Source organism: Ursus maritimus, unplaced genomic scaffold (genome assembly GCF_017311325.1).
Source record: "Ursus maritimus isolate PB19 unplaced genomic scaffold, ASM1731132v1 scaffold_25, whole genome shotgun sequence".
NCBI classification, from domain to species: domain Eukaryota; kingdom Metazoa; phylum Chordata; class Mammalia; order Carnivora; family Ursidae; genus Ursus; species Ursus maritimus.
Window position 1 is genome coordinate 26,263,269 of NW_024425008.1, and position 27,741 is coordinate 26,291,009.

The window sequence follows — 27,741 nt, forward strand, 5'->3', positions numbered from 1 at the left end:
CGTTAAAAATAGACTCTGGGGGGAGTAAGAGTAAAAGCAGAGATGTGTTAAGACAATATTAGAGTAAATCACGTGAGGGATGATGGTGGCTTGGGCCAATGTGGTAGCTCTGAGTGATCAGAAATGGTCAGATTCTGGGAATGTAATGAAGGTAGAGCCAGCAAGAAACAGATCAAAAGTTCTTGGTCGTATATAGGAAGACTTTTGCATGTCGATGCCAGTCTAACTTTCCAGCTTCATCTCTGATCATTCTTCTCTGCTCTACCTTCTCCTCCCACCCCCATATCCATTTTTCTCTAGAGTCATTCTAGATGACCCTTCCTAGGTGATCTACTGGACAAAACTGTGGGCTCTGGAATTGGACCACCTGGGTTTGATTTCTGGCTCTTTTCGCTTACTACTGTGTGGTCTTACCTAGCTTCTTATGCCACAGTTTTCTCATTTCTAGAACGGGGATGTTAATAAACAGAACCTACCTCACAGAGTGGTTTTGTAAGATTAAATGAGATAATGCATGTAAAATACTTAACGAAGTGCTTGGCAAGTATTAAGGTCTTAGCTGCTATTACTGTTACCTCAAATTTTGTTCCTTTGGCCACAGTCTTTTCTCTGCATTAAATGCTAACCCTCTTTTCTATACTCTTCCACTATGTCTACTTTTTGTTTTGTTTCTGAAATCTGTCTGATAAAAATTTTGGAGGAAATCAAAAAATGAAATCAAACTATCCATAATATACCTATCTCTTTTCATCTTTTTATAGTTGCTCTGGTCTTTTTTTTTTTTTTTTAAGATTTTATTTATTTATTTGACAGAGATAGAGACAGCCAGCGAGAGAGGGAACACAAGCAGGGGGAGTGGGAGAGGAAGAAGCAGGCTCCTAGCAGAGGAGCCTGATGTGGGACTCGATCCCATAACGCCGGGATCACTCCCTGAGCCGAAGGCAGACGCTTAACCGCTGTGCCACCCAGGCGCCCCAATAGTTGCTCTGGTCTTTATCCACATGTCTGTGTTATTTGTGTAGTTCTGTTCATTTTTCATGATCAGTTCAAATGTCATCTCATGATGTCTTTCCTAATCCTGTAGGTAGTTAGTCCTTTAAGGTTTTGGGCTCCTCTAATGTTTTTATGATTAACTTAAGAAGGTGTGGTTATTTGTGCCCGTGTCTGTCACCTCTGCCAGACTGAGCATCTTTAATAAAAACCTCTGTTTATTCACATCTAATTCTCGAGCGCCTAGCACTGAGTGGGCATCGGTGAACATTTGTAGACTTGGACGCTGGAATGGAGCCTGCTAAGGCTCCCACTTCAGTCTTTCTTACATCTAACCACCAGATTCGTATTTGTGACACTCCCTTGCTCAAAATCTTCAGTAGCTTTCCCTTCCCTGCAGAATTTAGTCTAAACTCAGCTAAGTATTTGGTGTGCTGTACTGTCTGACCTGACTTTGCCTTTCCAACTTGCTTTCCTATCACAGTTACTCAAACTAATGTGTTCACTGTTCCCCCAGAGGCCTCCATCCCTTTTCTACCTCCGGGTCTCGAATCATTGTTTCCTGAAAAGCACTCCTCTCCTGTCTCAATGCCCCTTCTCAGGACCCTCTTCAAATGCCACTTGTCCCACAAAGCCTTCTCAGTTATTCCAGCTGGACGTAATCTCTTCCTGCTTTGAAGTCTCAGAGCATGGTAACTGAGCTACTTGTCACATTTAACTTCACGGAGGTAGTTAATGGACATGTTTGTGTTTTTTTTTTCCTATTTACTGTAGTCTCTTAAAGGGCAGGTCTAAGATGATTCATCTTTGCATGCCATACTTTGTAAGTAGCACTGGGCAACTGATAATTTCTGGAATGGCTAAGTGAATGCATATGTGAATAATAGGATTCCTGGAGTAACACTCCTATCCATGAGCTGGTCTGGAGGGGGATGGGGAGCTGAGTATGTGATACGTCACCATAGTAAGACTCTGGGAAAGGTGGTACCCCCTTCCCTGATGCTTTTGTCTCCAGATATTATTAGCTCAATTGTACCAAGTCTGTTCATGAGAAAGTTGCTGATGTCTAACATCAGCCTGTTCCAGGCTCAGTACGTGAGTTTGGGAATACAGAAGATACTATGTACCCTCACCTTAGACACCCTTCAGATAGCAGAGTGTTCCAGGATTCTGGCCCCTGTATTGGGTATGTAGGTCCCAACTTACATTCCTGAATGAGGCATTGCTCACTGTGCTGAATCTGTTTCAGACTTAACTAACTAGACCAGTCTTGGTTTTGCTTTGCTTGACTAACCTATGCTCTGGGTGGTTTAGCTAATCCATTTCTGTAGTTCAGCTTATTGTTTAAAATTTTCACTCTGGTTAAATTTTAAACTTGCATTATGTTTAATTTTTAACTTCGTTACAGCTAGCTTCTCTGTGGAGCTCAAGAGAATTGGCAGTGGGAGCTTCCCTAAGACTTTCTGGTGGAACTTTCTAGTCACCTGTCCCATTCCATTATTTTAAACTGTTGAGAAATACTGTGTCATTTTATTCAGGTCAGACAATACTAATATTTGTTTTGGGAGGGCATAGAAAAATTTAAATAGTAGTCAGGTGTCACCATGGTACTGTTTGACGAAAACAAGTCCATTCTTTTTGAAATCTGATTTAATGCCTCCAGGCCCTTTCTCACACTCATGCTCTATTCTGGTCCTCTGTATTCCATCCATTCAATACTTAAAGTTCTCAGGGTTCTCTCTGTGTCACTTTACCAGGTTAATTCCTCTCTCTGATTTGGGACCCAGCTTAGGCCTCTCCCTTTCCACCTCTATCCTTCCCCTTCTGAAATGAGTTACTTGTGTCTTAGTCCATTCCTACAATATTCTGCATGTTCCCATAAGAGAACTTACCAAAGTATGTACATGATAGCTGTTGGTTTACTTGTCTATTTCTTCTAGAAAGCTGAAGCCCCAGGAGATGGGTCTATATCTGATTCCTCTTCTGTATTGAGAAGCTAGCGCAGTGTCTGGTGTATATTAGACATTCAGTAAATGCTTGTTAATTAGACAATTCAATACCCAGCTTTCTAAATTCATCACAAGGATATTAACTTTCCTACTCTTGGGCTTAGGTTGTAAAAATGTGAAATAGTAGGGAATTCATAACATTATTACATAGCTACATATTTTGTAATTATAAATATAACATTATTTAATAATATAAAAACATTACTGGGTAATCAGTGTCCTGTATAAAAACACAGAATTCAGTTCCTGAGCAACTTCAGCCCTACAAGCAATAATGCTACTCGTTGGCACTTAACTATCATAAAAGTAGCTGAACCAGACAATCATGTGTACCCAGGAAAAAAAGTGGCTAAGGGAGGAGCAAAGGATCAAGAAGGGAGTGAGTTAACAAAATGCCACCTAGTTAGTTGCAAACTGGCACAAAGGTGAATGTGGTTCATGAAGCTCGTTGGATTCAGAAGGGCTGAAATAGGAGCAAAGAGCAAGAGGCAATCGACAGTGGAAGCAAGGATTCGTGGGGAACAGGCAGACATGAGCAGGTGAGCACCCAAATGGGGCCCAGCTTCTGTGGGATTGTGGTCTGTCGGTGGGTGACATGGAAGAAGGGAATCCGGAGTGTGAAGCTCTAGGGAGGCTGCCTAGGAGCTATTCCTGTTTACTCTGAGGACAAAGATATACTGAAAAGACCCTGGAAGGAAATGAGAACAGTGACCAACACTAGCTGGCACCAAGGTCTCAAAAGAATTGAAGAGGGGGCTTTGTTGGGGTGAATAGGCGAAAGTGGGCAAGAGATGTTGAGAAGACCAGTTCTGAAAGGAGTGAATTTCAGTACACTGATGTGTATACTCCCCAGTCCGTAGAAAGTACACTTGACTAGCTGCATTATTTCGAGTAGCATATAAAACATAATTGACGCATTTGGAGAAACAGTCCTGCCTTGGAAGTTTGGAATCGTAATCTTCCAATAGGTAGGTAATTAATCTGTTGGAAAGAAGACAGCTATTATATTCTTGTTAAATGGATAGGATCCAGTGCCTGAGTTCTTGGATCACTGTTCATCCTTTCAGAGTATTCATTCAACACCTACTGTGTGCTAGCACTGTTCCAGTGCCAGGAACACATCAGTGTATTAGACAAAAATTCCCACCCGTAGGTAGCTCACAAGAGGATGGCGGGGAGCAGGGAACCAAAAACACAAAAACACTGAAGTAGTAAATTATACAGAAGATGGAAGGTGCTATGGAAAAAAATAAACAGGGAAGGGAGGTGGAAGATGTGTACGTGGCCAGGTGGGTTGCAATTTTAGATCGGGTAGACAGGGAAAGTCTCAAGAAGGTGACATTTGAGCAAAGACTAACAGTGAGCAAGCTTTGCAGGCTGGGGTCACGTGGAAAAGGACGCCATTCTACATACTCTAGATTGTAACCCTTTCTAATACCATTCTTAGCGAATCTTAAAGAAAAATGAGCTTGCAAATGGTGTTAGAAGGTAGGGATTGAAAGCAGCAGGGGTATTGGATGTTTTCATCCTTCGCTTTCTCTGAAATGTTTATTTACCCTGAACACCTGGTATGACTCTGCACTTTTTCACTCCTTGAAAACAGATACCTAGCGTGCATTTTTTCCCCCTTAAAATCTCTTTTGGAAGAAAAACAAACTGTGTGCTTAATGGAAATGAAAGCTGGAGAGGTTTTTCAGAAACCACAATAATAGAGAAGCTTCTATGGAATTAAGTCACAGAGGTAGAGGAGGCTGGTGATCGGAAAGCCCCTACCTGCTCTTCCCAAGGGAGAGAAGGGACCAAGGACTGGATATGGCTTGAGTTCTGGACTAGGCAAGGGTCCATTAATACTCAGAGAATCTGAAAGGGTTGTTTTTGTTTTCAGTTATTTAGATTGATCTACACGACCAGCCTGTTTGCTGTAGAAGAAGAATCAGCGAAAGGGAGTGATTTAAGATGTGAGTATGAAGCTGGCCAATCAGCTGCCCTATTCCAGTGTTGGTTTCCTGGGATAAAGTTTCCTTTGAGACCCTAAAAGATTTTTGGGTTTGTTTTTTTTTTTTTCCCCCTAGCCCAAACCTTTAATCTTAACTATCGTAAAGAAGTCCAGCCCTGAATTGTGTTCAAACTGATAATTCTAACTCTGCCCTTTGGTACCTCAGAACTACTGTAGTTATTTTAAATAGTTTAAACTCCAAATGCAATTTACTTCAATTTACATTATTTTATATAGTATGTCACCTTTGGGAAGAGAGACATTTTGATAAAATGAACCCTAGGAGGTCAAGAGACTTGAGAATGACTGAGAATCCTCAGTCTATACTCCAGATAAACTCAGTTATTCTGTTAGAAATAAAGGGACTGGACAGTGGGACTTTGGAATTAGATCGTGTTTAATCATCTGCTTACATAAGTCCAGAGGTGAAAGCTGGAACAGGACACTCAAACCTGTTTTGATCAAAGTACATAAAGGGAAATTAAGGAAGCCTTAATGTTAGGGGACTGTTATGGCATTCTTTATGAATACCAGGAGAAAATGAAGCCTGGAACACAGACAATATAGCTCATCCAGGAGACATTTTTTCATGTAACCGTACTCTAGGTTTTCAGCATCGTTTGTATCCAACCTGCTATAATAATACACAGATCTAGAATAAAGCTGAGCACTAATGCTAAGATCTTTGTCTTTGCTAAGAGCATATTAAATAATATAGGCAGTAACTTGCCATAAGGGATGCTTTTGGAATCAGAAAAAGAATGGTTGGCAAGAGTGAAGACTGGTTTCTAATCAAGATTTCACCATTGACCTGCTTTATGACTTTCAGCAAGTCATTGAACCTCTCTGGCTTAATTTGCCCATCTGCCTTAAGAGTTTTTTGGGGTTTTTGTTGTTATTGTTGTTTTGTTATGTTTGTTTTTGTTTTTGTTTAGAGAGGGATTGCACAGAGGGAGAGAGAATTCCAAGCAGACTCCACGCCAGATGGGGGGGCCTGATGCCAGGCCCAATCTCACAACCCTGAGATCACGACCTGACCCTGAATTAGAGTCAGACACTTAACCGACTGAGCCAGCCAGACGCTCCCGTCTGCTTTAAGTTCTTACTAAGATAACATGGCCTGAAACCTGTGAAGGATGTTTTTTAAAACCATAATGGTCCGGGAGCCTAGCTGGCTCAGTTGGAGGAGCATGCAACTCTTGATCTGTGGGTTGTGAGTTCAAGCCCCACGTTGGGTGTAGAGATTACTTAAATAAACAAACAAAAAAACAGCCCACAATGGTCTATTTAAGTGTTTTTAAATTAAGCTGATTTCCCTAAAACGTGATTGTATGTACAAGCCACTGGCAATATCTTTGGTCACCCGTTAAGGTAGTGGTCCAGTAGCCTGAGTTTTGAAGGCTGTAGACACCCCGATGCTAGTGACTTGATAACTTTGTAACTTTATGACTTTAATTCAGAAATTGAAACATCTTAAATCAATCAAAAAAGACAAAAGAGAGGGAAAGGAGGAGGGAGAGAGGGTTAGTGTATGATCTAAAGACAAAATTGCCAAAATGGAAAAGAAGACAATTAGACTCAACGATAAGAGCAGGGTGGCAGAGAAAGCCTTGCGTGTGAGAGATCCACCCTACACCTGAAAGCAGAGAATGGGGAAATAGAGTTTAAATCCCATTTTCCTTTTGCAACAAGATACTCTTCAGAAACAGGTGCTAAGGAGCCTATGTTACCCTCGTCTAGCTTGTTATGCTGGTTTGGAAAAATAGAGAAGGAGCACCTTGGGGGAAGGGGTGGGATTTCTATAGTGGGTGTTTCTTCCTTTACAAGTATAAACAAAAGACCAGTTGGTCTAACCACGCATTTCTTTGTCCTATAAGCCGCTGTAGGTGTATGAACAGCGCTGCTGCTGCATCAAAAGCCTAGACTCACCACATCTTGGGAAGAGAATGGCCACTACCTGGGGGGCAGCCTTTTTCATGCTGGTGGCATCCTGTGTTTGCAGCACTGTCTTCCACAGAGACCAGCAGACTTGGTTTGAGGGTGTCTTCCTGTCTTCCATGTGCCCCATCAACATCAGTGCCAGCACATTGTATGGAATTATGTTTGATGCAGGGAGCACTGGAACACGAATTCACGTTTACACCTTTGTGCAGAAAATACCAGGTAAGTGTAACTGGTACCCTCACCAGTGCCTATTAATCCACACTTCAGCCTCTTCTTCCAGAAACAAATGTGCTGAGAGTATGCGATATGAATTATGGTAACTTACAGCTACTGAGTGTCTTTCTTCAGAGAAGATTTGGGGCTATAATTGAACATATGGTTTAATTCAGTGTGAAATTAGATCTGGGTTGCCTGTAGCCTGAAACCCATATGTCCAAGAAGTACAGCTGTAATTTGTCCTTTTCTCTAAAGGTGGTTGATGCCCCAGGGTCCAGAATATTGAGAATATTGGAAGTGGTCATGAGAGAGGATCACTACCATCCTTGGAGAAGGAGATAAGGGGACCTAGAAGATGAGCTTTTTCTGAATTTCCGGTGTTCTCAAGTTACTTGTAGAGACTAGGGGCAGCAGTAGGAGCTAGGTGTCCACGCTGAGAAATGCCAGAGGGGCTCTCAAGGATTGCCTGTCACCTTCTATCCCCCTACCCAATACTCCTGCAAGCTACCCCTCACAGATGGGATTACTTGGGATGGCTTGGAGGAATAGCAGCTTAATTGAGCCCTTGATACAGGGCCCACTATCAAAAGCAGCCCCATTTTTGGTAACCAACCATCTCTCTTCTGTTTTGTTCCATGGACAAAATAGGACAGCTTCCAATTCTGGAAGGGGAAATTTTTGAATCTGTGAAGCCAGGACTTTCTGCTTTTGTAGATGAACCTAAGCAGGTGAGGTTTTTTTTTTTTCAATTAGATATTTAGATTCTTAATGCTTTGAGAACTTGACCACACCACTGCTGTTAAATGTCTCCTGCTGTTCACCGCTGACATTGCGGCCATGTGTAAGATCAGTTTTCTGCCCTCGGCTATACTGGATAGCAGGAATTATACACCCCAAGCTCTCTAGGGCTTGGGCAGAAGGAAGCTAGAATAGATTGTGGACATGCAGGGATGACACCATCTTTTAAGAGATTGCTCCCTTTGTGTTTAACGTTTAAGATTTTGAGTGGAAGCCATCAACTGCATGGATTAATGTAGATGCAGAAAATAGACATGGAGTTCTATAGAGTGTGGGATATAAACATGGACGTTGAGTCAACGTCGACCCAGTGAACTTCGTTTCGAAGTACCCTGATCTAGGACAGACAGTGCATGCTTATACTCTAGAAATTAGGCGAGAACTCATGAAAACAAAAGTCTTTGGTATTAGAGGATAAATGGAGAATTCTGTCGTGACTGTATTTCACAATTGAGCACCCATAATGTGCTACACCCAGTGTGTCAGAGGCCACACTGAAATAGAATAAGGCAGAATATTGAACTTTGGTAGCAAATGTAAAGGTATTGTTCCGTGTTACAAGCATAATCATTAACCAAAGGAAAACCTTATATTAAAAATAGCTTGGGGGAGAAAATGTCTTGGGGCGCCTGGCTGGCTCAGCCGGTAGAACATGCAACTCTTGATCTCAGGGTTGTGGGTTCAAGCCCCACGTTGTGTGTAAAGATTACCTAAAAGTATAATCTGAGGGCGCGCCTGGGTGGCACAGCGGTTAAGCGTCTGCCTTCGGCTCAGGGCGTGATCCCGGCGTTATGGGATCGAGCCCCACATCAGGCTCCTCCACTATGAGCCTGCTTCTTCCTCTCCCACTCCCCCTGCTTCTGTTCCCTCTCTCGCGGCTGTCTCTATCTCTGTTAAATAAATAAATAAAATCTTTAAATTCCATATTGTGAAGAATATTCATAGGTGGGATCCCATTATAACAAAAATCACAGTTGGAGCGTCTGGGTGGCTCAGTGGGTTGAGAGTCCAACTCTTGGTTTTGGCTCAGGTCATGATCTCGGGTCATAGGATCGAGCCCTGAGTGGGCTCTGTGCCTGCTGCTCGAGATTCTTTGCCTCCTTTGCCCTCCCCTTAACCCCTCCCCACATGTGCATGTTCTCTCAAGTAAATCAATAAAATCTTTTTAAAAATCACAGCAAAAATGATTCTGTATATAAGGTGTGCTAATTCAGAGCTCAAAATCCATTTTCCTTGGACTGTCAGCACAGAGGGCTGTCCAAGGACAAGCTGCCTAGCGTGTGTGCATGAGAATCTGAATCCTGGTTCCTCATTCATTCATTAATTTATTCAGCATATGAGTGCTTACTGTGTACTGGGCACTGGTGACGCCTCGCGCCGTGCACACAGAGCAAAAGTGACAGTCAGTCTGTGTCCTGGTAGAGCTCGCATTCTGGCTGCAAGTGAACAGAAAGGAAACAACTCACTACAGAGTATGTCAGGTCCTGTAGATGACATGGAGAAAGAAAAGCAGGGGAAGTCAGCTGGGAATGCAGGTGGTGGTTATCGGGTTCTGCTTTAAATAGGTTGGCCAGGGAAGACCTCATTGATGAGATGGATTTGATCAGAGACCTGAGAGGAATGAAGAAGCAAGCTATATAAGACATTTCTAGGAAGAATATTCCACGCTAAAGAAATAGCAGGTACAAAGGCCTAAAGCATGGAGTGGCTTGGTATGTTCAAAGAATAGCATCCAGGAGGTCGGTGTGGCTGGATGAGTGATGGAAGAGGAGTGATGAGGTCAGAGAGAGAGAGGGGTTTATCATGTAGGGCCTTAAAGGCAAGTGTAAAGACTTTGGCTTTTTCTCTAAGAAGGAAATCACTGGAGGGGCTTGGGCTGAGAGGCAGGATCTGACATCTGTTTTCAAAGCACCACTCCTGGACATTTAGAGGAGATTGTGTTGCGGTTGCTAGTAATTATAATCTAGAGGCAGCGTGTTGTCAGATTAGATGCTCACTCAGGGAAACAGTGGATTTAAAATAACGGTTTTTTATTTCATAAATTGAGTATGTACTGTGTACGGTGCATGTAGGTGCTGGGGATGCAAATAGGAACCTGGCGTGTTCGGTCCCTACAGAGATCATAAAACCATAGCACAGCAGCTACCCCAGCATTTGTGCGGCGAGTCCACACGCCGTGCCTCGTCTAACGCAGTCCGCAGTTCTGTAGTGGTACGAGGCGTAGCTCCCTCATAAATGTGTAGGGAGGAAACCAAGCCCTATGTTAAGCCACAGGGCTAGGAAGCGAGTCTTCTAATTCCACATCCAGTGTTTTCTTCACTATACCCAACTTCCTGGCCTAAAAGCTTATTCATGAGACACAAAATAACAGTCAATTAAAATGGCCATGCTGTAACAATCATTTTTGTTATTAATCAAAATTAAATGGATTTTCCTTCAAAGAAGCCTACTTCTCTGGGTTTCTTCTACAGAGCAGAGAGTGGTTGGAGCCCTCTGCTGCCTCACTCTTAATAACCCCCAGAGCATGTTGAGAGAAGAGACAAGTGCCCATGAATGACTGTTCCCTGGATGAGTAGGTCATCTATTTTGAAGGGTGCCGAGACTGTTCAAGAACTCTTAGAGGTGGCAAAAGACTCAATCCCCCGAAGTCACTGGAAAAGAACCCCAGTGGTCCTGAAGGCGACAGCGGGACTGCGCTTACTGCCAGAACAGAAAGCTGAGGCTCTGCTCTTCGAGGTAATTTTTGAAGTCCTTTGCATCTTGGATGATTCTTTCCCCTATGTGAATACTTTCTTTGTGGGTTTTTAGCTCTCTGGTGTGTGACTGCTCCCTTTAGCGTTCCACCCCACCGTTGCTAAAGCCCTGGGTAACTGGGCTCTTATTGTAGCTACTTATTTACATTTGTAAACGTTACTCTTGAATTTATATGGCTTTTCCGAAAGAAGTTTAAAGCACTTTCTGTCCGTGATATCTTGATTCTCCTAACTTGTTAAAGCAGAAGCAAAGAAATTACGTTGAGCTCACTTTACTGAGGTAGAAGTTAAAATGTGTACATTTTAAGTGTACGGTTAAATGAATTTTGACAAATACAGAAGGTTCCTGGTACCCCTTTGCAGCCAGTTTCCCCCTCCCCTGAAGTCAGGCAACCACTGATCTGCTCTCTACCATTGAAGATTAATTTTACTTGTTCTTACGTTTCATATAAATGTAATTACACAGTTTATGGTCTTTTTCTTTATGTTGGACTTTTTTTCTCTCAGCCTAAAGTTTTTTTAATTAAATTTTTTATTTTAATCCCAGTATAGTTAACATACAGAGTTATACTAGTTTCAGGTGTACAAGATAGTGATTCAGCAATTCTGAACATTACTCAGTGCTCATCCATGATAAGTGCACTCTTAATCCCCGTCACCTGTTTCACCCATGCCCCCTCCCCTCCCCTCTGGTAACCATCAGTTTGTTCTCTGTAGTTAAGAGTCTATTTTTTTGTTTGTCTCTTGGTTGGTTTGTTTTATTTCTTAAATTCCACATAGGAGTGAGATCGTTTGGTATGTCTTTCTCTGACTTATTATGCTTAGCATTATACTCTCCAACTCCATCCACGTTGCAAATGGCAAGATTTCATTCTTTATGGCTGAGTAATATTCCATCATTTGTTCCCGTTTATGTGTACCACATCTTCTTTATCCATTCATCTGTCGAAGGACACTTGGGCTACTTCCATAGTTTGGCTATTGTAGACAATGCTGCAATAAACATAGGGGTGTATGTATCCCTTTGAATCAGTGTTTTTTGTATTTTGGGGGTAAATACCCAATAGTGCAATTACTGGATTGTAGGGTAGTTCTATTTTTAACTTTATGGGGAACCCCCTACTGTCTCCACAGTGGCTGCACCAGTTTGCATTCCTACCAACAGTGCATGAGGGTTCCCCCTCTTTTTTTAACATCCTCCCCAACACTTACTGTTTCTTGTGTTTTTGATTTTAGCTATTTTGACAGGTACAAGATGCTGTCTCATTGTAGTTTTGATTTGCATTTCCTCGATGACGAGCGTTGTTGAGCATCTTGTCATGTGTCTGTTGGCCATTTGTATGTCCATTTCAACTTCCTGTTCAGATAAAAAATTTAAGTAGCGGGGTGCCTGGGTGGCTCAGTCAATTCGATGGCTGCTTTCGGCCCAGGTCATGATCTCAGGGTCCTGGGATTGGGCCCCACATCAGGCTCCCTGCTCGCCAGGGAGCCTGCTTCTCCCTCTCCCTCTGCCTCTCCCCCTGCTTGTGTGCTCTCTCTCTCTGTCTCTGTCAAATGAATAAATAAAATCTTCAAAAAAAATTTAAGTAGAAAGCTTTTTTAAACTCAAAATTTTTAACATTACTGAACACTTACTTTGCAAAAAACATGTAAACTAGTAAGATTTAAATTCCATATTGTGAAGAATATTCATAGGTGGGATCCCATTATAACAAAAATCACAGTTGGAGCGTCTGGGTGGCTCAGTGGGTTGAGAGTCCAACTCTTGGTTTTGGCTCAGGTCATGATCTCGGGGTCATAGGATCGAGCCCTGAGTGGGCTCTGTGCTCAGCTGCTCGAGATTCTTTGCCTCTCCTTTGCCCTCCCCTTAACCCCTCCCCACATGTGCATGTTCTCTCTCAAGTAAATCAATAAAATCTTTTTTAAAAATCACAGCAAAAAATGATTCTGTATATAAGTGTGCTAATTCAGAGCTCAAAATCCATTTTCCTTGGACTGTCAGCACAGAGGGCTGTCCAAGGACAAGCTGCCTAGCGTGTGTGCATGAGAATCTGAATCCTGGTTCCTCATTCATTCATTAATTTATTCAGCATATGAGTGCTTACTGTGTACTGGGCACTGGTGACGTTCCCCCGGCGCCGTGCTACACAGAGCAAAAAGTGACAGTCAGTCTGTGTCCTGGTAGAGCTCGCATTCTGGCTGCAAGTGAACAGAAAGGAAACAACTCACTACAGAGTATGTCAGGTCCTGTAGATGACATGGAGAAAGAAAAGCAGGGGAAGTCAGCTGGGGAATGCAGGTGGTGGTATGCGGGGTTCTGCTTTAAATAGGTTGGCCAGGGAAGACCTCATTGATGAGATGGATTTGATCAGAGACCTGAGAGGAATGAAGAAGCAAGCTATATAAGACATTTCTAGGAAGAATATTCCACGCTAAAGAAATAGCAGGTACAAAGGCCTAAAGCATGGAGTGTGCTTGGTATGTTCAAAGAATAGCATCCAGGAGGTCGGTGTGGCTGGATGAGTGATGGAAGAGGAGTAGATGAGGTCAGAGAGAGGAGAGGGGTTTATCATGTAGGGCCTTAAAGGCAAGTGTAAAGACTTTGGCTTTTTCTCTAAGAAGGAAATCACTGGAGGGGCTTGGGCTGAGAGGCAGGATCTGACATCTGTTTTCAAAGCACCACTCCCGGGGCGCCTGGGTAGCGCAGACGTTAAGCATCTGCCTTCGGCTCAGGGCATGATTCCGGTGTTCCGGGATCGAGTCCCACATCAGGCTCCTCCGCTGGGAGCCTGCTTCTTCCTCTCCAACTCCCCTGCTTGTGTTCCCTCTCTCGCTGGTTGTCTCTCTGTCACATAAATAAATAAAATCTTTTTTAAAAAAATAAAAAATAAAAGCACCACTCTGGGGGTGCCTGGGTGGCTCAGTTGGTTAGGTGTCCAACTCTTAGGTCTTGATCTCAGGGTTGTGAGTTCAAGACCTGCGTTGGGCTCCTCGCTGGGTGTGGAGCCTACTTAACTAAGTAAGAAAAGGGGCAGGCGCCTGGATGGCTCAGTCGGTTACGCATCCAACCTCACGGCTCAGGTCATGATCTCAGGGTCGTGGTGTTGAGCTGGCTTTGGGCTCTGTGTTCAGTGGGGAGTCAGCTTGAGATTGTCTCTCTTTCCCCCTCCCCTCCAACACATGGTCACACTCTCTCTCTAAAATAAATAAAAATCTTAAAAAAAAAAAAAAAAGAAGCACCACTCTGGCCACTGTAATAAGAATAAACTGTGGACAGGGGAGAAGAGTGGAGAGGGCAAGAGCAGAAACTCTCTGTGTTCTTCCCTGTTCTCTTATCTATCTCTTTAAAAGCTTATTTATAGATCACTAAACTAGCTTTTCCTAGATGAAACAGGGTCCAGAGGTCATCACATGAAGTATTTCATCCTATCAAGAATGAGAACAGCTAGCAGACCAGAGTTCCTTCTATTCCTATTTGTTCTTCCCCCTGCCTCGTGATAATCATATAAAAAAATAAGACATAACACCCGTGTCATTGACCTATATTTATGGAGAGTCAAGTGTGTGTGAGATGTTCATTCCCATCTCCTGAAATAGGATAAATAAATCTAGATCTGGGGTCTCTGTGGACTCTTGAGGACTTAGCCATGTGCCAGAATCTGACAGGGGCTGACAGCAGAGTACCCCAGCCTGTGGACATGAGCCCCCTTTATGAGCAGGGGCAAAGACCTGAAGAATTTGGTGCGAGAGTAGAAGAAATGTTTCTGTCGCCTCAGGAGCTGCCCAGGCCCAACTGTTCTCTACCGTTTATCTTGTCATCTAAGAAATGAAGTGGGAAAGGGTCCTCCTAAGCTTGCTTCGTGCCCAGGCAGGATTAATAAGGTGTTTAAAAAAAATTTTCAGGATCCTGATTTGAGCTGGAAGGGGTCAATTGTATGCCCTTTCCTAGGTTCAGTTCACCTATAAATTTTGATAGGTTGAGATTTATTTTAAAGTCAGAGGAATCCCTGTGTTTTTTGTTTTTACAAGAAACCAGTAATGGCTTGTGTAGTTCCTTCTCTAGTTTTTTACAGAAAAGGAATGTTTTGCCAGAAGTTCATCAGGGAAATGGAGAGTGTAGTTTTCTAAGCCTTAATAAAATAGAGCCGAAATACGGAAATCTTCTTTATTGCCTTAAGGAATCCAGGCTTTTTCCCTTTTTCTCTAGGTAAGAGAAATCTTCAAGAAGTCACCTTTCCTGGTACCAGATGACAGTGTTGGCATCATGGACGGATCCTATGAAGGTGGGAGAAGTGTTAATACATGTTCTGGGGGAGAGGGCCAGGATTAATAAAAGATTTGATTCAAAGAACTGGAAACAGGGATGGGGTGCTGAAGTAGAAGGAACTAAATAAGGAGAAACAAGCAAAGAGAAATGCGCTAAGAGGAAATGGAAGGACAAGGAGAAGGAAAATGTGTGTTTTAGACACAACATTTAGAGAACAGAAATGAGGTTAAGGAAGATGGGGGAAATGCTCTGAGATGTGATCGCTCTTCTTCTCTCTTTCAGGCATCTTAGCTTGGGTTACTGTGAATTTTCTGACAGGTAATACATTCTCAAGTTTGTTCTGAGGCGTTAACTGGGTTTCACACGGGGTCGAAGAGTAAATATCCCTTTTTGCTTGTATTGTGTTTAAAAAAAAAAAAAAGGAAAAGGTAAGTTAATGCTTATAAGCTGTCTTCAAGGCCTCGGCTGCCACAAGAGTCCTTGTAGGTCAGCACTGGCGTACAGGCTTCGGAGCCAGGGAGCTGTGGAGTGCTTCCGGAACACCTGCAGTGTACAACAGAGCAGGAGAGAGATTGCAGACAGCAGTGTTGGGCTGTCCCAGAAGCAGAAGGTATTCAGAGCTGGCTCTCATTCACAGGTCAGCTGCATGGCCACAGCCAGAAGACTGTGGGGACCCTGGACCTGGGGGGGGCCTCCACCCAAATCACGTTCCTACCCCAGTTTGAGGTGAGTTATTTACACGAAGGCCTGGTTAGCAGCCCACTTGGCAGGCGTATCATGGCGCTACGAACGTGGTGCTCCGTTTGCGGACGGCAGCTCCACCACAGATAGGTTGAGTGGAGTCATTAATGACTGGGTATGCCTCCCCTTGCCCCCTCACTGTGCAGAGTCCCTTTGGTCCCTCCAGCCTTGTGAGATCAGCAGCTTAGTCTGTCTCTTTCATCTCTGATTTCTGGGGGAAGGACAGGGATGGTGGTGGTAACACCTTCAGACCATTGCAGATCCTGAATAGTCTTTTTGCTTTTTCTGATTTGCAGAAAACCCTGGAACAAACCCCTAGGGGCTACCTCACTTCATTTGAGATGTTTAACAGCACTTATAAGCTCTATACACACAGGTGAGGAGGGGGACAGGGAGGAATAATATTTCATGTTATATGATTCTCCTAACCTTTCAAAGCATTTTCACATCTGTTATTGTATCTTACTAGCCTTACAAAAGTCTCTGCCAACCCCCAGAGGTCTGGTAACTGAAACCAGAGCCATTTACCGAAGCCTAAGGACCCAAGAGTTTTTCCATTCTTGGCCTCAAAAGTATAGAACTTAAAGAGTCAAAAGTTTTCTCTAGAGTGGGGTGCCTGGGTGGCTCAGTCGGTTAAGCATCTGCCTTTGCTCAGTGCATGATCTCAGGGTCCTGGGATCGAGTCCCAAGCAGGCTCCCTGCTCAGCAGGAAGTCTGGTTCTTCCTCTCCCTCTATTGCTCCTGCCCACTCGTTCTCTCTCTCTCTCTTGCCCCCTCTCTCTCCCCCCATCTCTCTTTCTTCCCCAAATAAATAAATAAATAAACAAACTTAAAAAGTTTTCTCTAGAGAGAGGACACTTGGAGAGTCTTCAGCCAGAGATCTCTGCCAACTCTTGAGTTTGCTTTCAGATATTCAGAATCCATCCTTGGATTAGATCACAGTGGGGCTGGAAGCTAAAGTAATGAGAGCTTTTCTGGGTATGGTTCCCAAGGTGGGACCCTAGGAAGTGTCACTGTCTCTGGCCTTTAAATCATAGGCATGGAAAGTTCTGGATGGCCTTGATCTGAACAGTGCAGAAATTACCACTTGTCCACACAAGATGAAGAGGTCACAGAGAACAAGGTTTTCCTCCCTCCAGAGGGAGACAGAGAAACCCTACTGCATTTGAAAGAGATAGTTTTAGGCTGGAGAACTTCAGGACCAGCATGAAATTAGTCAATCCTGTATTTTACAGTTACTTGGGATTTGGATTGAAAGCTGCAAGACTAGCAACCCTGGGAGCCCTGGAAACAGAAGGTTCGTCTGGGTACCTGTGCTGGGTGGGGTACGGTGAGAGTGACACCAATACTCAGCTGCTTTTCCCTTCCTTGACAGTGATTCTTGGAAGAAAGGGTTATGCTGATTTAGGAAGCATGTGTTGTATAATGGATACGATAACAGCAAATTCTTCTTCTCCTTTGTCGGTTCCATTGTTTCCGTATACATTATTAGCCATTTCTAGAAAGAAGTCTATATATAGGGGGAACACCTGTGACCAGGAGGCTGCATTGTGCAGAAATTCAAAGCTCCAAGAGTGAATTGGGCAGAAGTTTGCTGAAGCCCTTAGTTGTCCGTGGGAGGTGCAGGAAGCAGCATCAGTCCGCTTGCAAGGTGCAGTGACTGAGCAACTTCATTCATCTCTTCAAAGGCGGTAGAGCAGTTCAGAGCTCAGCTTTTGGGGTCAGGCCTGGGTTCAGTCCCGCTTTGTGATTTGGGGCAAGTTAGGTAGCCTTTCTGTGCCCCTTTCCTTACCTTATATGAGATTTTGCATTTAATACACTTTGTGCCTGGCTCACAGTAAACTCTTCTTGTGATGATGATTGTATAGCATTTAAGAGTTTACAGAACATCTTTAAATGTATTTCATTTAAGCCTCGCAACAGCCAGTGAGAAAAGTAGAACAGTATTTTTTCCCTTTTTTTTAGGCAGGAGAGAACTTATTCCGTTGTAGGTTTTGGGTTTCTTTGAGATGTGATGAAAGCCACGGACCCCTCTGCCAAATGCACAGATGCACAAAAATTTATCTGTAGTTTCAGAGGTTCTCCAACCCCACAGAGCCCATCTGTGAACCCTGAGATAAGAATTCCTGTTGTATGGGGCGCCTGGGTGGCTCAGTCGTTGGGCGTCTGCCTTCGGCTCAGGGCGTGATCCCGGGGTTCTGGGATCGAGCCCCACATCAGGCTCCTCTGCTATGAGCCTGCTTCTTCCTCTCCCACTCCCCCTGCTTGTGTTCCCTCTCTCACTGGCTGTCTCTCTCTCTCTCTCTCTCTGTCAAATAAATAAATAAATAAATGATCTAAAAAAAAAAAAAAAGAATTCCTGTTGTAGGATGAAGTCATGGAACTACCTACTTTTTGGTAATTCCTTTCAACTTGACTGGCTTCTTGCGTGCGTGTGTGCGTGCGTGTGTGTATGCATGCGTTTGTCTCTCACTCTCTCGCACGCCCTCTCTCACATCCTTGCCTCTTACTCTGTGGTCTGGCTTCTTTCAGGGATTGATGGACACACTTTCCGAAGTGCCTGTCTACCGAGATGGTTGGAAGCGGAGTGGATCTTTGGGGGTGTGAAGTACCAGTATGGTGGCAACAAAGAAGGCAAGTGATGTTTTTTCACGGGTTGAAATTACCTTTACAATAGAAGTCTGGAAAAGTTCCCTGGGAAAAGCACCAACTCAAGAGAAGCTTGTCTTTTGCAGGGACTCATTCTAAGTAGATCTTGGTATGCGTAAAGGAATAATGTGAAATGACAGTGAACAAGGCAACTATTCCTCTGTCCTGCTCTTTCCCTGCCTAAGTGTTGTGTGGTGTGTATGGGTCCATTAGAAACCTGTTCTTAACCTGGGTCTAATGCTTTAAGGGTGTCTGCCCTCCGCAAGGAGCAACTCTATCTAAAAACTCTAGGTTCAGTTAATGTTTAGCTTTTTAGATTATAGTAACATTTGAAACTGAGACATTAGAAAGAATAATTCATCTTAGGCATTATAAAAAGCAAAGACCTTAAAATCAAGGAAAAATCTCAATGTTTCCAGTGAAGGAAGTGGTGAGACTTCTGGGTGCTTCTTTTAAATACCATGGGACATAGGCTAGGCAGCAGCTTGAGGTTGGATATGACTGTTTTTGGTGAACACAGGTTAGGGAGGGAGGCTGCCATGGGGAAGCCGGTGCCTTTCCTCCAGAGCGACAGGGCTGTGGAAGTTTGTTCATCTGTGTCAGCCCTTTGGCCTGAGCCTCAGCTTTCTGCTTGCCTTGACCCTCCTGCTGTTTCTTTGTTGGCATCGGCAGCTTACCTCAGCGAGCTCACATTTTTCTCACCCGTGCCCTGGCAGGGGAGGTGGGCTTCGAGCCCTGCTACGCTGAGGTGCTGCGCGTGGTCCAAGGGAAACTTCACCAGCCCGACGAGGTCCGGAAGAGTTCCTTCTATGCTTTCTCTTACTATTATGATCGTGCTGCTGACACGGACATGATTGGTAGGTTTATTTCAGGTATCAGCCCGGGGAGGAAACCGGGCAGAGCTGTCCTGGGGATGGGCAAGGGAGAAAAGGAGCATTTGAAATGCTTTGTCATAAGTGGTCGCACTACTCTTCTCCCGTGCTGGCTGCTGAATGACATTAGTTGCTGCAGTGGAAGGGTGAACATGATTTAGAATCTTTTGCTAGAAAGTGGCATAAACAGATACATATGAGTCTATATTTTTTACATTTTTATTGAAGTATAATATAAAATAAAATATGAATAAAGTGTACAACTTACTTAGTTTTGACATAGGTGTATACCCATTAAGCCATCACCGAATTCAAAATAATATGTCCATTACCCCAAGAAATTTCTTCCTCCCCATTGATAACTTTTACTTCCTTATCACAGTAGTAATGCTTTTTGTTAGCTCTGCGAATGTATGTATGTGATCTGTGATGGCCTGAGATATGAGTTAATATTCTGTTTTTTTACTGGTCAGTTTTTTTATTGTGGTTAAATATACATAGAATAATTATTAGTAAAATAGACTACCTAGATTATATCTGATGGCTGTGTCACGTTTGTTTAGCCCATTCTGTAATGTTAGAAGTTTTACTTCTGGTTTTTCATTATAATAACCATCAGTAGGTTGAATTTCCTTGTTTACTTGAAGGCTTTTTGACATTAGCTACTGTTTCGTTGTAGATTATGAAACGGGGGGTGTTTTAAAAGTTGAAGATTTTGAAAGAAAAGCAAGGGAAGGTAAGTGCCAGTGGAGGCCCGTGAAGGTGAGTCCGTGCGGCTGTGCCTGCCGACGCCGGTGACCTGAAAGTGGCGCAAACCACCGCAGTCAGCGGAAAGCCGCTCAGAAGCCTGGTTTTCTGTGTTTGCCCAGAATTAAAAGCATTAAGTGACACAGAAATCCATGGGATACAGAAGGCTTTGGGGAGATGGTGAAAACCTTTCTTCTTTCTACATTTCTTTCTTTCTTCCTTTTTTTTTTTCCTATTATTGAAGTATAATTGACATACAGTGTTCTATCAGTTTCAGGTGCACAACGTAGAGATTCGACTATTCTATACATACCCAGTGTTCACCAAGATACTATGGCCACTGTCTGTCTCCATAAACATTATTACAGTATCACCGACTAGTCCCTATGGTGTACTTTTCATCTCTGTGACTTACTCATTTTAGAGCTGGGAGTTCGTACATCTTAATCTCCTTCACCTATTTTTCCCATCCCCCTACCCGTCTCCTCTCTGGCAACCATCAGTTGTTCTATTTAAGAGTCTGGTTTTTTCTTTGTTCATTTGTTTTGGTTTTTTTTTGGGGGGGGGGGTTCCACGTATACGTGAAATCACATGGTAGTTGCCTCTCTGATATACTGAACTTCACACCTTCTAGATCCATCCACATCATAACAAGTGACAAGATACCATTCTTTTTTATGGCTAAGTAGTATTCCTGTGTGTGTGTGTGTATTATGTATACACATATATATAGAAGAAGATGTGGGGGGTGTGTATGCATACATGGTATATACCCGCGCACATCACGTCTTCTTTATCCATTCGTCTATCAGTGGACACTTGGGCTGCTTCCATAATTTGGCTATTATAAATAAACACAGGGGTGATTCTATGTTTTTCAATTAGTGTTTTCATTTTCTTGGGGTAAATAGGCAGTAGTAGAATTATGGGATCATATCGTATTTCTATTTTTAATTTTTTGAGGAATCTTTATACTGTTATCTACAGTTTCTGCACCAATTTGCTTGGGGTTCCCTTTACTCCACATCCTTACCAACACTTGTTATTTCTTTTCTTTTTGATATTAGACACTCTGGTGGGAGGTGATACCTTATTGTGGTTTTGATTCGCATTCCCCTGATGATGAATGATGTTGAGTATCTTTTCATGTGTCTGTTGGCCACTGTATGTTTTCCTTGGAAAAATGTCTGTTAAGGTCCTTTGCCCATTTTTTCCCCAAATACTTTAGTAAAGATTTATTTCCTGCAGTGGATAATATAAGCAAATTATACTTTTTTGTACAATTCACATATTGCATGAAATATTAAAACATAAATCTTATTTTTTTTATTATTTTTTAGGGAGGGTGGGAGGGAGAGTGGAGGGAGGGGCACAGGAAGAGGGAGAGAGAGGATCTTAAGGAGGCTCCATGCCCAGTGCAGAGCCCAATGTAGGGCCCTGTCTCACAACCCTGAGATCATGACCTGAGCCGAAATCAAGAGTTGGATGCCTCACTGACTGAGCCACCCAGGTGCCTCTAAAACAAATTTTCAGCATTTGAAAATTAATATATGGAAGTATGAATACATGTGTATAAAATTAGATTTTTTTTTTAAGGTTTTATTTGGGGCAACCCTTTCGGGACTCCTTTCACTCTAGAGAGTTTTTTTCTTTCCTTTATGTTCTCACCTTCACTTAATAAACTTCCACTTCACTTCAAAAAAAAAGATTTATTTGAGAGAGAGACTTGGGGGGGTGGGGGGAGAGCACAAGCAGGGGAAGCTGCAGGCAGAGGCAGAAGCAGACTCTCTCCACTGAGCAAGGAGCCTGATGCGGGGCTCGATCCCAGGACCCCGGGATCATGACCTGAGCCGAAAGCAGATGCTTAACTGACTGAGCCACCCAGTCGTCCCTAAAATTAGATTATTCTTTAGACAAGTTTCAAGATTGAGAATGCATTAAAAATGATGGTAGAGGTTGATGGTTGACAAAAATAAAACTTGTATATGGGAAACGACATTGTCTGTGAAGTTTGTGGGTGGAATAATAAACTTGGAGACATTATTTGCAGCATATAAAATAGGTGAAGCTAACACTAGCATATAAAATGGTCCTAAAAGTGATTAACATTTTATATAAAAAATTAATGTCTAAATATTAGATCATCACTAAAGAAAAATAAGTTGTGTCAGTTTTCTGTTGCTGTGATAAGTTACCATAAATGTAGTGCCTTCGCCCATTTTTTGAATAGAATTGTTTTTTCTTTGGTGTTGAGTTGTAGAAGTTCTTTCTGTATTTTGGATATCAACCCCTTACCGGACATACCATTTGCAAACATCTCTTCCCATTCAGTAGGTTGCCCTTTTGTTTTTGTTGGTGGTTTCCTTTGTTGTACAAAAGCTTTTAATCTTGATGTAGTCCCAGTAGTTTATTTTTGCTTTTGTTTCCCTTGCCTGGGGAGATCTGTCCATAAATATGTTGCTAAGGCAGATGTCCAAGAGATTACTGCCTGTTTTCTTTTAGGAGTTTTATAGTTTCAGGTCTCACATTTAGGTATTTAATCTGTTTTGAGTTTATTTTTATGTATGGTGTCCTTCCTTTTTTAAAAAAAAAGATTGAGATAGTGTTATCAGTGTTAATGAAACACTGAGCACCACAATATATGGGAAGTAGCCACAGAGGCTTGCTGGAGAGAGTCCATGGAAATACAGATAAATGACCTTATCCATTGGCCCCAAAGTGGGGCTAACTGGTATTTCCCTGTCTTCCGGGTCTCAGCATTAATAATACATAGGGACTTAGTTGAATTAAGCCCCAACAATAGGTTATAGAAATTTAGCAAATAAACTAGGATCCCAGGTCCATTTGAGAGGGTGACATGGGACATCCGAAATGTGCAAGAGGCTGTGGTCTTGCGGGGGCTGTCAGCGCACACAGTTCTAGTCTTCACAACTCTCAGGCATCAACCACATGGAGAATTCTGCTTTGCTTATCCTAAGTCTATATTTAGAAAAATTGTACACCTGCCAGTTGGCTGCAAACTTGAATTGCACTCTTCACTCTCCCTTTCAGTGTGCGATAACTTGGAAAAGTTCACCTCAGGCAGCCCTTTCCTGTGCATGGATCTCAGTTACATCACAGCCCTGTTGAAGGATGGCTTCGGCTTTGCAGACAGTACTGTCTTACAGGTAAGAGAGAATCACAGAACAGTCCGCTTTTTTGGCAGTTAGGAAAAGCACTTGTGTGGTAATCAGAGTGGCTGCAGGTGGAATTGTGAGGGGTTTTCATTAGGGCTGTGGGCAAGGCACTGTGCAAGACACCACGAATGTGGGAAATGAGCTCGGTGCAATGGTAGCTTCTAAGTAATTCCCAGGCAGGCTATCCCAGGGGTCACAGAGCAGAAAGGCTTGCATCCCAAATTAAGGTGCCCAAGTCACATGGTTTATTAAAGCAAGTTCAAAACTCAGGGCAAGAAGCAAAGGGCAAGAAATGGGCTAGGTGAACCCACAGGATAGGGTGCAGGCAGGTGGGAAGCTCCATAGTTCTTAAATCCTGTGTTCATATGTCCTGCTTCTCTCTCCCTGTGCCGCTGATAGTATGGTTGTAAGTACTAGAGCTGATCAAGGGGGCGCAGGGACAGAAGGTGCCTGCGGCCATCACACAAATTTGCTCCGTTTGGAGAGGCACGGGGCAGGTACACTGGCTGGTGGCACTCACTCACTCATCAGCCCATTAGATGGTTTTATTTGGCAGAGGACAAAAGGGCATCACCAGCGAGTGGCTTATTCAAGTTCTCATTAGTGTTGAATGCCTTGCGTATATGTAGTACGTCTTACGTATTTTCTATGTGCCTCGTATCAGTGTCTCCTGAATCTCGGGTCCCTCTTCTTCCAGTTCATCCATCTGTTTCAGCACGTGCAGGCTCCAGTTTATCTGTAGGAAGTTATTTATCTGTCCTAAACCCAGCTTTTATGTTTCATCCATCCCAGAACCGTACATTATGGTTACAAAGATGAGTAAGATAAAATCTTGTCCTCAGATAGCAGTTAGTCTATTAGAGGAGATGTGACAGAAATACAGGCAGGCACAGGCGGCTTTGAACTCTGGGGCCAGGTAGGTAGACTGTACTTTGCTTTCGAAGTGTTCTTGCTTGTGCCACTGCCCTTCCTGTTTCCCCAGTTCCAGATGAGATTACATGGCCCCATTTCTTGTGTTGCACAGATTTTATAAACTTATAAACTTTGCACTAAGGTATTTGGATTTAACGCTTCGTGTCTGACAAGAACATCGGCATTTAAGGTGCTTCACAAAGAATTACTTGCCCCTAGAGTCAGTATCACACAGTATTTACAGAACGGCTGCCCTGTCCATCAAACCTGGGTTCGCACCCTGAGTCTGCAAGCTCACCAGCTCCGTAACCTTAGACGATTTACTTCCCCTCTCTAGCTTTTAGTTTCTGGTCCAAACTTAGGGATCTTTCGAGTACCTATTTCATAGGGCTGTTAGGAAAATTGAGACAATGCCTGGCACAAAGTCAGTCGTTAATATTGGTGGTATTAGTGTGGGCATTTCACACCAGTTGGCGATAGATTGTGGATGAGAAAGGTCATCCTCAGTCCTTAATACATACAAAGGTAACTTCCTCTACTTAAGGATCGACAATAACCACGTCATTAAAAACCGTTTTCTGCCCTTTCCAGTGCTGGCATCCTTTGAGTCTTTATTATTTTAATGGTAGCAGAATTAACTTCAGTGACAGGCAGTTCCCTGGCCCAGAGGTCGCTTCACTTCAGCTTCTTTGCCCTTGGGCTGTCAGCCCGGTCCTGAGGGCAGAGGAGCCTTTGGTGGAGGCCACTCCCAATTTGACTCACGTGTCGCAGACTGAATCTCAAAGTGAGGGTTCACATGCCATTCTTCCCAGTTTTGGGCACAGTGCCTAGTGTAGATTTCATCAGCTCAACACAGAAGTATTGTATCATAAGAAATTAGTCCTAGAAAGAAAGACAGTCCAGTCCACTGGTTTCCAAACTCATCTGTGTGTGGTGTCGTCAGTGCTCCTCAGAAGCTTACACAGAACGCCGGTAAAGCTGATCAAAGTGGAGCTGTCTGGTGGAAGCAGAGGAAGGGAGCCTGGAACTCCTTTAGCATTTGGCCTCCCTTTCTCCTTTGAAGCACTTCCAAGAACTCCTAAGATTCTAAAGAAAATAATTTGATACATACTAATCTGATCCTCTTGTTATGTAGTGGAGGAAATCAGGTCTGAACACCTGCCCGCGGTCTCTGAACTAATTGAGGCACAGCCTGGCTGGAAGGCCTTAAATGCCTTGACTGGTTACTAATTAGTACTTAAGAAGTTTCAGTTGTTTACAAAGTATGAATTGAGAAGTTCAGTATGTCCCTTCCTACCCCTGCATCTATTCCCAATTCCTCGTGTATTTAGTTCCAGGATTAGGGAAAGAATTCAGAAGCCTCTCTGTCTAGAAGGCCTCGGTGAGACCACCGCCTGGGCCAGGAGGTTGAGAGATCAGATTGGCAGGTGTAAGCCGTGGCAGGAGGGAAACTGTCACAGAGCGGGTAGTGGGAAGCCTCCCAAGACTGGCTACACCAGATTTTACCTAGGTTTGGCCATGTGGGGGATCTTTGTAGATACTCTCTGCCTGTGTCATGCTTGCTAGAGTTGAAAACTGATGAAAATGTGAGCTTTTTTTTTTTCTCCTCGACAGCTCTCAAAGAAAGTGAACAACATAGAGACAGGCTGGGCCTTGGGGGCCACCTTTCACCTGCTGCAGTCTCTGGGCATCTCCCACTGAGGCCAAGCCCTTCTCCTGAGGATCGCATTCTCCAACACCCTTTTTAAAAGTAGGAGAAAGGACTCAGTCATGTTCTGAGCTAGTCTAAGGAGAGCCTGGACTGAAGCCCAGCCGCTGGATTCATCAGGTAGAAGGGGCTTTTGGACACAGGTCTTGCCCTTGAGTCTAGAGGTTTGGGTCTAATTAATTTTATACATCAAATGTGAACTGTTGGCCTAACCACTCTGCTTGCATAGCTGGCACCAGAATCTACATCTTCGAGATTCTTCGTGTGTCACAGAGCCAAAAGGAATAGCTTTGGAACTTAACCTTGGAGAGCCCGGGGACAGGTCCCTGGGAACCAAAGAAAAAATCTCGTTTCAGCCCTTTGAGTGCCTCATTCCTTGGAACATACTCATTCTCCTCTTACACGTTAAACTAAGCCCACTGATGGCAATCCCATGAGCTGTCAACACCATTATTTTTCTCCTCCCTACACATATGTGCCACCCTTATTTCCGCCCACCTCCCCTAAAAAAGAGAAAGAAAAAATACCTGGTTTTGCTTTTCATGTGTAACTCAAGGGCGGGGGGGGAGGTAACGTGTCTGAAATTATATGATCCTGCTTTGTGCCAGTTCCAGTCAGCCAGCCGAGAGCCATCCGACATCTTGGCAAGATGGAGAGCAACCCCAGCTTACAAATGGAGGCCAGCCAGTCTGGAGGGACGAGGTTTGGGAGGGTGCGGCTCCCTTGAAGGGACCACCTTCTTTAATCAACTTCTAATCAGACAACCCTGGGATTAACATATCCAACGTTACGGGAATGTGTGTATTCAGTGCCCGTACCTCCTCGCAAGCTAATGTGTTTAATTTCTCACCCTAAACATGTTTTCTTTGTATTTCTAAGAAATACATCTACCCTGGCCTCTAGATTTTGGTCACAGCTCCTTTCGGTTTGCTCTTTTACTCTCTTATAGCAGTGTCTCTTCCTGCCCTGGCCCTGATCATTTTAGCTGATTTCCTATAAATTATTTGCCTAGTTCCACAATTTCGGAGATCCTTCTTGGCGGTACCTAACATTCGATTTGGTTGGGCATTTGGGCCCACATCAGTACAGTGGATTCTCTTTCTGAGTTTGAGTGCTCAGAGCTCTTGATTTTGTGAATTATTTCCCCTAAAATTCATTATCTTGTATTTTTTTTTACATGACCATTCTCTGCTGCTTGTCTACCCACTCGAGTGCTCTTGGACTTGAAAGATCTTTCTACAGTCTGGCTCTTTTGCCTTGGCTCCTTGCCTCCAGCTTCTTTCCAGCACAGTTTAGATCTCCTCAAACTTGTACCCTTCACAATAGACTCTTGCAGATCCTTCAAAAAAGATGTTACTACACCTGGCCCTCACGCTGGCTCCCGGGGAACCTTATTTTTTAGTCATTCCATTGAGTCAGTATTTGACATCTGGGATGTGCAAGTAACTAGGCTCATTTCTGTATCCTCATCACCCAAATTTTAGTTGTTTTTTAATACAATGTGGACTTTCTTCAGATTATTCCGACTCTTATTATACTGAGGTCACCTTTACACCTGTTGTCTTTCTCAAAAAATGCTACCTAATGAAATAATAGAATCTTTAAGATTAGAAACAGCCAAAGATCAAACCCAATCTTCTGCCCATTGCAGAATCCCCTTAACATGTCTAACTGGTTATCATTCAGCTTCTGTTTGGCCTGTGTTCAGACAGCTCACTCCATTTTGGGACTGCACTGATGTTAAAAAAAAAAAAAAAATCCCCTTTATCTTGAGCTGAAATTACCTATCTTCTCAGTGGTCTTGGTTCTGCTCTAATCCCTCCTTCCACAGCCTTTCAGTCTTTTGAGAAAACTCCGAAGTCCTTTATGATCTCTTCCTTAACATACCATATGGCTTCGAGACCCATCTTTGTCCAGAAAAGTAGGATATTAGAACCAGTCATCATACACTAAATGTTGTTCC

At 43.3% G+C, this 27,741-nt stretch overlaps 1 protein-coding gene across 4 annotated transcripts in view; it reads left to right on the top strand.

Annotated features, from left to right (window-relative positions):
* ENTPD5 (ectonucleoside triphosphate diphosphohydrolase 5 (inactive)) overlaps window positions 1-27,518 on the top strand; it is a 46,935-nt gene extending 19,417 nt beyond the window's left edge. The window contains exons 4-17 of one of the 4 annotated variants that reach the window (XM_040641666.1): window positions 4,885-4,957; window positions 6,873-7,158; window positions 7,804-7,883; window positions 10,546-10,689; window positions 14,914-14,989; window positions 15,256-15,291; window positions 15,611-15,699; window positions 16,011-16,090; window positions 16,950-17,011; window positions 18,247-18,348; window positions 19,080-19,220; window positions 19,915-19,971; window positions 23,034-23,149; window positions 25,685-27,518. In XM_040641666.1, coding sequence (XP_040497600.1) covers window positions 6,942-7,158; window positions 7,804-7,883; window positions 10,546-10,689; window positions 14,914-14,989; window positions 15,256-15,291; window positions 15,611-15,699; window positions 16,011-16,090; window positions 16,950-17,011; window positions 18,247-18,348; window positions 19,080-19,220; window positions 19,915-19,971; window positions 23,034-23,149; window positions 25,685-25,771 — 1,287 coding nt within the window. In that variant the 5' untranslated portion in view covers window positions 4,885-4,957; window positions 6,873-6,941 and the 3' untranslated portion in view covers window positions 25,772-27,518. Of the gene's footprint in view, window positions 1-4,884; window positions 4,958-6,872; window positions 7,159-7,803; window positions 7,884-10,545; window positions 10,690-14,913; window positions 14,990-15,255; window positions 15,292-15,610; window positions 15,700-16,010; window positions 16,091-16,949; window positions 17,012-18,246; window positions 18,349-19,079; window positions 19,221-19,914; window positions 19,972-21,049; window positions 21,114-23,033; window positions 23,150-25,684 lie in introns of those variants that run through there. The other 3 variants (XM_008699875.2, XM_040641667.1, XM_040641668.1) reach the window with 3 other exon arrangements.
* Window positions 27,519-27,741: the final 223 nt, after the last annotated feature.